The 15,222-nt window shown below is 34.8% G+C and overlaps 1 protein-coding gene across 1 annotated transcript; it reads left to right on the top strand.

Annotated features, from left to right (window-relative positions):
• Positions 1-1,472: 1,472 nt before the first annotated feature.
• LOC142356038 (uncharacterized) lies at positions 1,473-13,631 on the top strand (the record flags this gene model as incomplete). Its single annotated transcript, XM_075408021.1, has 6 exons — positions 1,473-1,556; positions 11,291-11,433; positions 11,902-12,129; positions 12,723-12,921; positions 13,178-13,294; positions 13,519-13,631. Coding segments are annotated over exons 1-6 (825 nt in total), but the record flags the coding sequence as incomplete, so codon positions are not given.
• Between the last annotated feature and the right edge of the window lie 1,591 nt (positions 13,632-15,222).

Raw genomic sequence — 15,222 nt, forward strand, 5'->3', positions numbered from 1 at the left:
CCATTTGTTCCTTTTCCTTTATATTGTATGAATTATAATTATAAATCTGTATGATTATCAGTACATTAGTGAAGTTTCATGAATTATAATTATAAGATTGTTTCATTTTGAGCATGAATTTGTTTTTTCTTGTAATTCATGTGTTCCAGTTAATTGGTTTTTACTCTTTTAGTATAGCCGCCAAAGCAAAAATAGTAGCCTCTTTAAGTGGTAATTATTGCGGGGAAATTCGCTCTCGTTTAGTTTGCAAGTGAATGAATCATGCTTTGCAGACAAAGGCGCGCTAATAAATCATGCTTTGCAGACAAAGGCGAGATTATAACTCATGCTTCACAGCCGAAAGTCCGATTATAACTCATGCTTCACAGCCGAAGGTCCGGTTATAAATCATGCTTCACAGCCAAAGGTCAGGTTATAAATCATGCTTCACAGCCAAAGGTCAGGTTATAAATCATGCTTCACAGCCAAAGGTCAGATTATAAATCATGCTTCACAGCCAAAGGTCAGATTATAAATCATGCTGAGAATTGCAAAAGCAGATTCATGTTCTGAATAGTGTCATGATCATAACAAATAGTGTCATGATCAGAAAACTTGGAAGAACAAAAAACATGATGAAAATATGATGATTCAGTACTGATTTGTAATGGAAGGTAGGTCCGGGCTATTAGTGTTTTCTCCTTATAGAGCTTATGAGCTTATATATATATATATATATATATATATATATATATATATGTATATATAAATATATATATATATTATTATATATATATATATATATATATATATATATATATATATCAATCTGCCGGCTATGTTTTTTTGTATTCAACCGATAGTTTCTTTTATTGCAGGGGTAATTCCACCATGAAAGTGGTACCCTATTGCAAAAATAGTCGTTTGTAAACGTAAGTAAATCATCGGCATGTTCGGCTTTAGTGAGAAAAAACGACGAAAGTTCTTAAGTTTTCCTTCGGCATAGTCGGTATGTTTGGTTTTTAAACGGAAGAAATCGTCGTTACGTTCGATTTTAAATATAGATAATGGCCGATATGGTTGGGTTCTCGGATTCGGTGGGTTTGATTTTGAACATAAGAAATCAAATATACCGACGATTTGTTGCGTGAAAAACCGAACATACCGAACATTTCTTGAGATTGCAGATACATTTTCGAGGCTGGTACTTCCTTAAGAAGTTGCTCTCTGAGAGGATAGTGCTCTGAAAATCAACCGCTTTTTAGCGATCCTTCTTCAGTGTGGTAAATAATTTGTGATACTCATCGATACTGTACATTAATGTAGCACATCACACATTTAAACTCTTCTAAAGAAAGCTCAATTTTCGAAGAAAACCTATTTTCTATTTTACGCTATAATTGTTGTGCGTGAATTGGCTGATTCTTATGAGGAAGTCAAACTTACAAATGATAATGTTGCGGAATTTAGATTTGGAGCTGTGATAAACCCGATGAAACAACACCGTATCCTGATTGTAATTGCTTTCTGCCTGGCAATTTCTCGACTCCCCATGGCTGTTCCATTCGCTACCAACAGTAAGCTATCTTATAATTACGCGCGGTTAATGCTTCCGCCGGAAATCCGCTCACATTGATAAGAATTGAGTATTATTTGGTCAGTTTTAACCTGATTTAGGAGTACACTCGTATGAGTTTATAAATAACTCTCATCTAACTTTAACGGTAGCCCCGGCTATTCTCAGTCACTGAATAAAAACGATGATGATAATATTTTAATCTCTATTTAGTTATTGTACTATTATAAAGGAGAATTTTATGCTAGCCCCTTTTGTTCGAACAGTTTTTTTTTTGACTTTTTGAGAGCATACCAGAGTAGCATGTTTGGTATAAAAATAGATTCTCCCTGCATCTAGATATTCACTGCAATAAAAAAATTTGGAAAAAGTTTTGTCGCCAATTTTGGCTGCAGTTTTGGCATATTGAGCGTTAATTTTCATTGAAATGTTCTAAAATTAGACATTTTGACCAAGTTAAACTTGAGGTTTGCTCAGGGGCATCTCAGATCACATATTTTAACACTGTATCCATCTAGAAAACAAGTTGATGAAAAAATGCTTCTCTACAAAAAATCATGAGACGAGTTTCAACCCAATTTACCCATTATAATCCATTTTGATCAACCCTTTCTTTAATCAATCTCACTCCTGTTCTGTTCTTTTTGCACTCTTTTTGATACTTGAGAAACCAGAGGAAAATCAGTTGCGATGATTTCGTTATTGGTTAAATCTTCAAAAATGTTTGAGAAAAAAAAACAGGACATTTGTGAAGATAAAATTTTTATCGAGCTTAAAAGCAAACGAAGACCTATTTTAACCATAGCTTGGTCTAAAGACAAATTTGACTGAACCTAGACACCAAAAAACCATTAGTGATGACCGAACTGTTTTGCAAAATTGAGATTTATACAAAAAATTTGCTATAACAATTGGTTTAATTTAATTTGAGATTTTCAGTTTGATAAACTATTCAAACATTGTTTTTTTTTGTTCATTTTTAGATTCTTTTCAACCATATAAACATCAGATAAACGTTACAAGGTTGGCGTGATCTACTCATTGGCTTTTCATATTTTTAAAAAAATCAGTTTTTCTATTTTTTGAGCGTGATTTTCTTACGATTTTTTCATATTACATGACGATTGTTGAATTAACAGGGGACAAGTGATGTTTACTGAGAGAAAAGCAGCAGTTAGAACATAACAGTTAGAAAATATTTGAGTGTGAAATGATACTGTATAGTTGAAGGAGAAAACAAGATTTTGGCGAGATTTTTTGCTCACTTGTGGTATTTTCAATTTCTCTCAAACAATGTTTGTATCAATTATATCAGTTCTGCGCTCTTTTATTAAATTTTTGGGCACTTTGTTGCAATTGCGTGAATCTGTTACTCTACTTCTAATAGTTTTTGCCTTTAATGTCATTTTTGGTGAAACATTAGAGTTTTCTTAGACTAGTTCTGCCTAGCTGTAGGTCGGTTTGGCGATTTGTTTGGGTATAAGGAATGACATGTCTTATCTGCTTGATAGTCTTGCAATATTTTAACATCACGAATTTCAGCATACTTTTGATATTTTTTGCCATTTTTTTTCCAATTTTTTAACATTTATAGTCATTATTCAGATTTTTTGAGCCTCAAGGGTCAAAAGAGCCTCCATTAGGGTTTGATAATAAGTTATTGAAAAATTTTTGTTTGTCAAGGATTAATTTTTAATTTTTTAATATCACAAGTTTTAGCAATTTTTTCTTATAAAACTTGCAATTTCTTTTTCTTACAAGCTTTTTGAAATTTTTTGTCATTTTTTAGATTTCTCTAGCCTCAAGGGCCACAGAACTTCCTCTAGTGTTTGATATTATGTTACTGCATTGATTAAAGGCGTAATGGAATGTTCTTCAAGATTTTAATATCACATTTTAAGCAATTTTTAAAAAATATTTGCAATTTTTTAATGTTTTTTGAATTTTTTCCGGCAACAGAGGCCCTGAGACCTCCTCCAAGTTTTGATAATAAGCTGTTCCATAGTTTTTAGAGTTAATGTGATTTTGATCAACATTTTTTATGACTCCAGTTTTAGTAATATTTGGATAAAATTTAAACTTTTCACATTTTTGGAAAATTTTTGTGTTCCAAGCGTATGGATCTTTGAGCCAGTGAAACTATTTCAGGCTTGAAGCATGTATCAATTATATCAGTTCTGCGCTCTTTTATTAAATTTTTGGGCACTTTGTTGCAATTGCGTGAATCTGTTACTCTACTTCTAATAGTTTTTGCCTTTAATGTCATTTTTGGTGAAACATTAGAGTTTTCTTAGACTAGTTCTGCCTAGCTGTAGGTCGGTTTGGCGATTTGTTTGGGTATAAGGAATGACATGTCTTATCTGCTTGATAGTCTTGCAATATTTTAACATCACGAATTTCAGCATACTTTTGATATTTTTTGCCATTTTTTTCCCAATTTTTTAACATTTATAGTCATTATTCAGATTTTTTGAGCCTCAAGGGTCAAAAGAGCCTCCATTAGGGTTTGATAATAAGTTATTGAAAAGCTTTTGTTTGTCAAGGATTAATTTTTAATTTTTTAATATCACAAGTTTTAGCAATTTTTTCTTATAAAACTTGCAATTTCTTTTTCTTACAAGCTTTTTGAAATTTTTTGTCATTTTTTAGATTTCTCTAGCCTCAAGGGCCACAGAACTTCCTCTAGTGTTTGATATTATGTTACTGCATTGTTTAAAGGCGTAATGGAATGTTCTTCAAGATTTTAATATCACATTTTAAGCAATTTTTAAAAAATATTTGCAATTTTTTTAATGTTTTTTGAATTTTTTCCGGCAACAGAGGCCCTGAGACCTCCTCCAAGTTTTGATAATAAGCTGTTCCATAGTTTCTAGAGTTAATGTGATTTTGATCAACATTTTTTATGACTCCAGTTTTAGTAATATTTGGATAAAATTTAAACTTTTCACATTTTTGGAAAACTTTTGTGTTCCAAGCGTATGGATCTTTGAGCCAGTGAAACTATTTCAGGCTTGAAACAGAGATAAAGGATAATTTCTTGAGACAATGAAATGGTTCTTAAGATATTAAGGTCTTGACCGTTGGCAAGATTTTGTTAAAATTTGCAATTTCCAATTTTTCAATATTTTTTGTCCTTTTCTGAGTTTAACGACCATTACTGGCCAACGAAACTTTCAAGTCTCGGAGATGGGTTACTTGACAGAACTTTTGAGACAAAAAATGATATTGATTTTTTTTAATGCGGAGTTCAAAACTTTACCTTTTTCAGTTTTTTCTATATGATTTATTTATTAACGAGGTTAGAAAACTAGAAGTTGCAGTGTCGAATCCAATCATGGAAGATATTCCGGTCTCCTTCTCTCTCTTTCGGTTGGAATTCCTTTCCTTCTCTTTTTCATTCACGTTTTATCTCTCGTCCCAATTTTTTGTCTGACGCTTTTGACTTTTCGTCCTCAAGAATGGGATAAACAGGTAGCGCCCAGCGGGCATTAAGTGATCTTAGAGCCTTTCAGCTCTGTTTCGGCTCAAACTGTTTTGAAGACTTATACTTATGGTCTGAAGGGCGGTTGTTAGAGAGGTTGAAGACACCGCCACTGTTGAGCCCCAATTTATCCCCCAACCCCCGCTCTGTTGCCCCCAACCCACTGTTGACGACCCCCATGCCCCCCGCCCCTCCCACCCATCAACCCACCCCCCGGTGTCTACGTCCGAACAACCGATCGCTAAAAACACGCACTTTTATAATAACTTTCAAATTTTTGTAACTTTTGAGTTCTTTCAGTACTAGGTGTCAATGAACCTCCCCTAGGTTTTTTTAATAGGTTACGGCATAGTTTCTAGTGATAGTGGAGTGGTTTCAACATTTTAACATCACGAATTTTTTTTACAGAACGAGCAATTTTTCGACATTTACACGTCTTTCCGGACGCAGGGGCCAGGAAACCTCCTTGTGTGTTTCATAATAAATTACTGAAAACATTTTATATGCTATGGAGTGGCTTTAAGTTTTTTAATATGACAGTTGAACTTTTTTTTTTTATAAAACTTGCTCTTTTTTCAAGTTATTCGGAGTTATTTGTCATTTTTTGGTTTCTCCAGCCTCAAGAGTCACATAACTTCCTCTAGTGGAGTGGTTTCAACATTTTAACATCACGAATTTTTTTTACAGAACGAGCAATTTTTCGACATTTACACGTCTTTCCGGACGCAGGGGCCAGGAAACCTCCTTGTGTGTTTCATAATAAATTACTGAAAACATTTTATATGCTATGGAGTGGCTTTAAGTTTTTTAATATGACAGTTGAACTTTTTTTTTATAAAACTTGCACTTTTTTCAAGTTATTCGGAATTATTTGTCATTTTTTGGTTTCTCCAGCCTCAAGAGTCACATAATTTCCTCTAGGGTTTGATTTTAGGCTACTGCATAGCTTCTAGTTGTAATGGAATGTTTTAAAAGATTTTAATATGAGCAATTTTCAAAAATTTTAGCAATTTTTTAAAAGTTTTTTTGACTGTTTTTGATTTTTATAAATAATTTTTTCCGGCACCAGGTTCCTATGGACCTCCTCCAAGGATTGATAATAAGCTATTGCATATTTTCTAGAGTTTACGGAATGGTTATAAATAATTTTATGACGCCAGCTTTAGCATTTTTTAAAAAAATTGTTTTTTTTTTCAAATTTTTGGAAAATCATTGTTTCAAGTTTCTGGAGCTTTATGAGCCGGTGAAGATATTTAAAGCTTAAAACAGGGAAACTGGATAGTCCCTCGATACAATGGAATGATTTCGAAGATTTTAATATCTTGAGTATTAGCAAGATTTTGTTAAATTTTGCAATTGTTTTCAAAACTTTAATTTTTTTTAGTTTAACGTTAATTACTGGCCAATGAAGCTTTTCAAGTCTTGCAGATGGGCTACTTGATTTGAGTTCAGAGACAAAAATAGTGTTGAACATTTTCACTGTGAAATCTGGAAGCTTTTTAAAATATTTTTGAATTACTTTGCAAATTTTTAAATTATTAGTTTTTTATTTGATTTATTTACTAACAAGGCTAGAAATGTAAAAGTTGCACAGTCGAATCACGCCAAAGCTAGCCTCATCAAACCGTGGCTAGCTGCAGACGAAGCCAACCGCTCGCCGGTTGTTTGAGAGCAATTCGCCCGATGTTAGTGGGTTATGCTTGTATTGTAATCAGAGCAGCCAAGAAGTCAATTCTATGGTGATTTAAGTTTTAAGAATTGTAACTCATTGTTTGTGTTTCTATTTTATTTATTTTTTCAAACAGGTGTTTTGCATCTTACCTACTTACCTCTATTTAATTTTTTGAGTGCATTCATTTCGATTTCTGAAAACTATTTCATTTTTTTTTCTTTTCAATAATTCATTTAAGGGAGACTTTGATAATCAATTAAAGGGCAAAAGGTTGTTTATTTTAGCTACTAAACTGAATTAACTGCCACAAATGAGTGAAAGTAATTGTTTCAGTGTATACTGATCCTTGAATTGGGAAATACCATCATCATGCTGCAAATAGATTTCACTGATTACATAGTGCTATTAAAAACGTGAATCTGCACTTTTGGATTTCATGTTTTTCTGGGATCCTGTTGAGGTACAATATAAAGCATAAAAACACTATGTGCGTAATAACTTTCAATTTTACAAAAATATTTGCTAATGATTGTTGCAGATTGTACTCATTGTGAAAGTCCAAGTTAATAGAGAAAACACCCTTCGATGTGGAATCAATGAAATTCATCTTACTAGTAATAAAATTCTCAGAGGCTTTTTACAGTTTTTTTTTCTGAAAATCAGAATGAACTGATGAGGCACAATCACAACAAGCAATGGCACAGAGAAACTGAAAGTTAACTTTTTTTGGTATTTTACCAGATGTTGTCGTCAAAGTTATGAATAAAGAAGTCAACAAATAATCAAATACTATGAAATTGAAGGTTACTCCTGCATTTTTGGTTCTTCTGGCATTTCAAATATCTCTTTATCCTTCTTATCCTCAGGCTACCAAAATTGGCTTTTATGGGAAATCCTCACTGATTACAGGGTGCACTGTAACTGATAAAACCATATTTGGTAATGATTTTTGCTGAATGAACGCCTTGTAAAATTCCCATGATAGTAGTGCAAACAGGCTCGAATTTGAAGTTATCAAAGTCATCATACCAGTGATAAAAGTGTCAAAAGACTGTTTACACTTTTTAAAAAATTCACAGTGAACTGGTAGAATCACAACCATCATTGGCACAAAGAACTTGAAAGTTAGCTATTTCTTTTTGGTATTGCTGTTATTGCGGTTGCCCTGTAACTGCTGTATAAGAACTCGTTTGTCACCTAATGAGTGGGGAGAGTCCTCATTTTTTCCTTTTTCCAACCCGATTGTGTGGGTTGATGAGGACAAAATTTTTAGGACCAGATTGTGTGGGTTCATGGTAACAAACAAAAGGCAAAGGCTCAATTGCGTTGGTATCATGGTGATTTGTGGGTACAAACCTGATTGTAATAAATCTTTCTGAGAATCAACTAACTTAGAACTGATTTCTAACCAAGTGTTTTTAAAAATTCAATTTAAAAATTCATTTAATCAAAAGAAAGTTTAACTGTTTTTTGTCACAGTTATCATGAAAGAAGGGGAAAATGATACTCATTTAATGTAAGTCATGCATTTTTGGATTTTGGGGCATTTCGTATATTTCATCCGCCGTTCTATTGTAATAGTTGAGCTAGAAAAACAGCTGCAACACTTTGCTAATACTCAAATCCGTGGTTTCAAAGCATTAGATTATAGAGCTAAAAGTTTGTGGTATTGGTTTTTTGTTCAGACAAGCATATGGATCAAATTTTTAGCTCTAGAATTTCTCAGCTTGTTTTTATCTTACATTATTTTTGTTCCCAATGATATAAATCTGTTTGTCTGCACTATGCTGTGTTCTTACTGTTCTATATTTATGCATGATCTTCACCATCATCTCATGGGCTTCGAATCGGAAGTTGCTGGTACTCCCATAAATCAAACAATTACTATATAGGCACTGCCGTTTTTCAATGATCACCTTTCTGTATTTCTACGTTTTTTGATCATTAACTCAAGCAATCTTTTACTTTTTTGAGTCATTCATTGTAACTGCAGAAAAAGATCAAAAATATCATTATAGAAATATCTTTTTAAGAAGTTCAAGTATGTTCAGAAATTGAAAAATAGCAGCAAAAGGAGAAAATGTGATGAATAAAAATTACACAGCAGTGCTTTTTTTAAAACTGTTGAAACATCATTAAATGTTCGAAGGAAACAAAATTTATACAAAACTTTTATACTTCCGGTTCAAAACATAAGCAATTAATAGCGAAATGTTTTAGATTTATTTTTGTTTGATTGCGTTATAAAGTAATATGGATGAGAGAACGCCAAAAATGTAGCAACAAGAAATTGTCGATTATTATTTTCATGCAACATCAGAGTTCACTAGATAACTAGTTGAAGTTGATTGTCACCTCTAAGTAAGTTTTGAGAAACATTACTTTGGGTTATGAAAATGGGTAATTAAAATTTCACGTTGATCTGTAAATCGTTGATCTGGCGATGATGTCTTGTAAATAATAAGGACACTAATTTGTGACATTTTGTCATCTAGTTCCACACTCAATTGTAATGAAATCTTGATTATGAGGATTTTGTGGGTTCTCCCAAGCGGAAATTTTAAATGGAGCGTGAGTTTCGCCCAATTCCCAGCCACCCTTAAAAATCCCAGACAGAGTCACAAAGGAAACGATTAAAATAAAATGATGACGTTCTGTATGTAGTAACTTGAGATTTCTTTAAGATTTAACTTGAGCAGCTGGAGAAATTTCTTCGTGAGAAATCTCGATGAATTTTGTAACGTATATGTTGAACGGTTTAAATCGATTTTTTTGGTAGGTGGAAAGAGCTAGGAAGATGGTTAACCTGAGCTTTTTATTCCCTAAAATAATTATTAATTGCTCTTGAACGTAGTTCATAGCAATTATTGTAAACGTGTGTGTCTTTTTTTATGCAAAATTTTCGCTTGACAATTTTGACTTTTCGAGTGACTTTTACGCCCTTGACTTTGTGCATTTCGCGTGATCTAAAATTCCCTCTCAATCACAATTTCAAGCAGCTGAACTCAATTGGCGGCAATTCAATACTAAAAGTCAAATGAAAAGTGCGCCGAAACTGGTGTCATTTTTTACTTTAAATCTTAATAGTGGTATATGTTAACCTCTAATGTGGTTATTTGAAGCCCACTGTGGAAACTTCTTAGTCCCATTTAGGCTCCCCCTCCCCCCTCTCCCAACTGAAACACGCTGCAATTGATTAGAGCTCCCACTAGTCGTTCAAGAGCAATTCTTCCGACGTTTAGTCGGTTATGTTTATTCTTAATTGCTCTCGAACGCAATTTGAAGCATTTATTGTAAACGGGTGGCTCTTTTCTCATGGAATATTTTGGGTTGACCCTTTTGATTTTGTGAGTGACTATTATTCCGTTGATTTTTAGTTTTGCCTGATCTAAATTTCTCTCTCATTCACAAGTTTCAGCAGCTGAAGTCAATAGGTGGCAGTCCTTTACTAATTTCAAATGAAAAGAGCCACAACATTGATGTTATTTTTCCTGTAAATTTTATCAGTGGTTATAGTTGTGTCTAATAAACTCTAATGACGTAATTTGAAGCCCCTTGATGATTTTAGTTACTCCTGCTGACTGATGGAAAAGATTTTGGCTCCAACTAGTTGTTCGAGTGTAATTCTTCCAAAATTTTTTTGCTTACATTTTCTGGATAATATCTCAAAAGAGTTGAAAAAGACTCCAAAACACTTCGAGGTAGCTGAGAATCAAAAATTTGTTGTAGCACCTTACCAGGCAAGCGCCTGGCTTTAAATTTATTTTTGCTCAAGTATTCTTAGTTTTTTAGCGCACTAGAACAATTAATTTTAAAATTCAAAGTAGTAGCTTTCAATTCTGTATTTAAATTAACTTAACACTCTAGACCAATACCTTAATGGAAAGTGGCGTTCGCTGATTAATTGCTCAAAAACGGGATAAACAAGTAGCGCCTAGCGGGCGTTAAGTTCTCTGAGAGCCTTTCAGCTCACTAGTCTCTAAGTGTGCAATTCACAAACTGTTTTGGTGACTTATATTTATGGAGTCAAGGGCGGTTCTTAGAAGTTGACCCATGTCAGCCCCCACATCAGCCCCCCTCTTTTCACCCCTATCGCTACCCCTGGACTTCGTTAAGGCCGTAAGGACCCCGTGCAACCAAATACCCTCCCCACTGTTGCCCCCAGCTGCGCTCACCTCAGGCTCCTTCTATTAAGCTAAAACTGGCCTCACTAAACCGTGGCTTGTTACTGACGAAGCCAATCGGTCGTTTGAGAGCAGTTCCCACGACGTTAGTCGGTTATGTCACTGATTTCGGTTACATTGAACAAATTTTACACGAAACCAAATCCACGAGAGTTTTGCTTATCTCTTGTAATAGCATATCGTGGCTGATTTCAGTTACGCTCTTCGACCAATTTGACTGTGTAGATCGTTGCGTAGAAAGCTCTATACATATTTTCATTCCGATTTTGCTGTCTTTTAGTTTTTATCTCAATTATGAATTATGCTAAATTTTGGAAATGCTTGCTGAAACGGAGTGGTAGAATGAAAATGGGTGAAATAAGCTTAAATGATAGACGTGGAACTGTGGATAATTTTAGACGTGGAACTGTGGATAATTCTAACAACAACTGGATTTACAATAATGGGTATAATTCTGGTTCAGATCTACGCAGTGAGTGCTCTGGACACTTCTCTACTTATGAGCATCATGGCATTTATATATGACCTAATCGTATTCGAGGTCAGTACCCATTTACGAGTCACCAATCAACAAAACATCGAAAATTTTCTATCGCTAACAAATATCGGGAAGCGTCAGATTTATTTTCTTTCTAAAAATAATGGTAAAGAATAAGCGTTAACTATAAAAAAAACTCATTGTATATAGTGTGCAAACTTTTTTTTAATTATACTGAATTATTGACATCGTGGCCAGGTTCTTTCAAAGATCTTGTCGTCAAAACAACGAATAATTTTGATTGATGAATATATTGGTCAATTTTTTTCAAGTCTGATCCGATTGAGCATTCGAGTAACCAACCGATCCCCCCACCGCCGACACACACACTTACACGCGCGTGCACTCACTGTGACACACCACCCATGCCACTTTTATATCAGAGTGATGAGTCAGATGTTACTCAGTTATCTTTTATCCCATCTTTTTGTATATTTGATTCACTTACTGATCTTAATTTTGTTGCTTCAGCACTGCTTTGCTTTCATCTTCTACTTCATGAGTTTCGACAAGACTGCAGAGATGAACTCGTGGTACGAGAACCTGGAGAACAACTGTGCCAAGCAGAACATAGGAGGCAGAGTGATAGACTGCGACACTCTCAGGGAGTACAGAGACCAGATCAGCTTCTACTTTGTAGTCACAACTGTCACCACTGCTGGCTTTGGGGACATAACCTCTGCAAGGTCGTCAGAAAGGGTAGGAACAACGCGTATATACTCACTTATGAACTGGGTAATTTCAAATTCGCAATGGCTTGTCGCAATTTTTGAAAGATCATAAGCATAATCAAATTATCTAGCCTAGGTCGGGATTTCTTACGCCTTACTAGTCTCTAAGTATGCTAGTCACCAAAAATGTGAATAGGATATAGACCAGTAACCTCTCACCACTCCCCCATTCTTTTTGGACACCACTCCTCCTCTTTTGGACTCTCTCCTCCAGCCAGCCATCTCTCCTCCTCCCCCCCCCCCCCCCCCGCGTCTCCCGCCCAGGCATCCCGTCAGCTTGAACTCACCCCCCACCCACGATACCCCCCTCTACGCTCACCCACGCCCTAATGCTAGCACCCTTAGCCCCAGTTGGCTCCTACCGAAGCCAACCGCTCGCTGTCCTTTGAGAGCAACTCCGATTTTGGTCGGTTATGTCTCAAAATTATTTACGCCTCTGAATTTGAAGGCTTTGCAATTTGACAACTGTCATCCACACCATATAAAGTTGAGTTCATGAAGAGACTTAAGACTTAAGACTTAAGATATTTCATAGTAGATTTTCACAATGCTTGTTTTCAGGTGGTGATTCTGATCATGATAGTTTTCTTTGTCTTCTTCAACTCACTCCTCTTTTCATACATCTATGCACTTTTGTCCTCTCGCAACCAGTTCAAAGTGGACATGAAGAACAAACACTTGATTGTACAGGACTACCTGAGGAGGAGATACCACATGGACGAACTCTCTCGCAACATACAACTCAACTACTACCTACTAAGTAAAGCTCTACGATTGCTTCACCTGTCCTATAGGTCACGTGACTCCTCGGGATGAAGTACCTCGGGAAATTTGGCATTCGTTGAGAACTGTGCAGAGAACGTCGTCAAGATAAAAGACAGAATGAATTTTGAATTGACTTGAAACACGAACTTTGTAAATATGCCCTATTAATCAGCGCTAATATTATATACTGTCAATATGTTCGAACATAAAAACTTAGGGTATAAAGATACACTACAGTCTTTGCTTTTCAGCGGAGTCAAAATCGGATGAAATAGTGGAGGCATTTGTCCCTACAGAGTTGTACAGTGCCTATGAGACGCTGTGTGAGAGAGCGTACCAGGATCCATATCACGTATCCAAACTTCCCGGTAAAATCAGCCAAAATTAAAAATTTTCAATTTTTTTTAACGATTTATAGGACTGACTGATAGGAAGCGACCTGCAAACGTTGGCCAAGTCTTGTCTCCTAGGAATTATAAAATTTGTTGACTTGCTTGTTCGGTACTGATCTACCAGATTTGCACATAGGCATGGTCAACTCATACTTTCATTTGTTACCACATTGGTCAAGGTCGAATTTGGTTTGTTCCAGCTGTGACTCTGGTGAAAGAGACTGGATATTTGGACTCATCCAACAGTGTCCTCTTCCTCATGCTCACAGGAGCCTGTCTCTTCGTACAGTTCTTCTACGCTCTCATGGTCAAGGTTAGTTTTTCTTTCTCTAACTTTAATACTGCGCTGCCTTAAAGTATCTCATTTTTTAATCTAATTTTTATTAATAGCCGCGAAGCGATAGCGGCTATTATTGGGGACATCGTGTTTTTTTTACAATCCAAGAATTGGATTGTATTGGTGCTCTGTCTTTTTTTAAAATTTTTCAAGATGTTTTCACAACTTTTTTCATGACTTTGAGCTTTCAAACCGGGATAAGCCCAGTGGGCATCAAGTTTCATTAGAGGCCCGTAGCCGCTTATAGTAGTCCTTCAAGTACATAGAGTGGTGAAGCTACTGGGAAGGCCGAAATTCAAGGTTAAAGGGTAATTTTTAGGAGTTTTTGAGACCAGAACGTTGCAATTTTTCGCATTTTTTCGGCGTTTTTCGAAAATTTTCTTGGACCAGTCTACAATTGAGGTTTGTGAAAGTTGATAAAGCTCTTTTTCAAGACGTTTTTACTTTTTATGGCCATTTTAAGAGCTATCTTTTTTGGTACTTTAAACATAAACACGCAAATTTATATTAATATAAACATTTTTTTTCAAGTTTTTTGAAAATGTTAATCATTTTTGAAGTTTTTTGGCCCTTGCTGTCAATAAACCTCTTCCTGAGTTTAATAATAGGTTATTGCATAATTTTTAGTGGTAATAGAATGATTTTCAACATTTCAACATTACAAATTCAACATTACATTTTTTGATGAAACTTGCAATTTTTTTTCCAAGTTTTGAAAATTTTTGTCATTTTTCAGGTTTTTTGAATATCAATGGCCAAGGCGTCACCTCTAGGTTTTTATAACAGGTCATTGCATAGTTACTAGTTGTAATGGAAAATCTGTATCGAGATTTTATTATTAAGATTTTTACGATTTTAGACTATTTTAAAAAAAATGCAAATTTTTATTTGAAAATTTCTGATAATTTAGTATTCTTTTCTCCACGATTGGATCAGAAACCTCCTCCAGGGTTTGATGTTAAGTTATAACATAGTTGCTATGGATAACAGAATGTTTATCAACTTTTTAAAAACACGAGTTTCAGCAGTTTTTTGATAAAATTTTAATTTTTTAAATTTTTTTCGAAGTTTTTTATGTTCATGTTTATGGATCTTGACGAGCTATTGAAATTACTTAAGCCTCAAACTAAGGATACTGGCTAGTCTTTGGAGGCAATGAAAGGTTTATGAAGATATTAAGATCACCAATCGGGGCAAGATTTTCTTAAAATTTTTATTGTTTTTACTGTTTGTGATTTGATTTTAGCGATTTTTACAGGCTTACGAAACTTTTTTAAATCCCGCAGACGGGTTACATGATAGGACCCTAGAGACAAAGAAATGGTTTTGAAGATCCCCCCCCCCGAAATGTAGAAAATTTCTTTAAAATTCGCGCTTCTCAGTTTTTTGAAGCATTTTTCAGAGTTTATCTACCTTTCGTGGCAAATTAATCTCTTTCAATGCTTGTGCGTGAGTTGTTGAGTATATTTCCTTGGATTGTATTTCAGGACCTGTCCTGCTATGTTTTTTAATTAGTCGTCTCCGTCGATGATTGTTACGACCTGACTTCTTGGAACTGACTTCTTGG

Source organism: Convolutriloba macropyga, unplaced genomic scaffold (assembly GCF_964194025.1).
Source record: "Convolutriloba macropyga unplaced genomic scaffold, txConMacr16.3 SCAFFOLD_5837, whole genome shotgun sequence".
Lineage (NCBI taxonomy): Eukaryota > Metazoa > Xenacoelomorpha > Acoela > Convolutidae > Convolutriloba > Convolutriloba macropyga.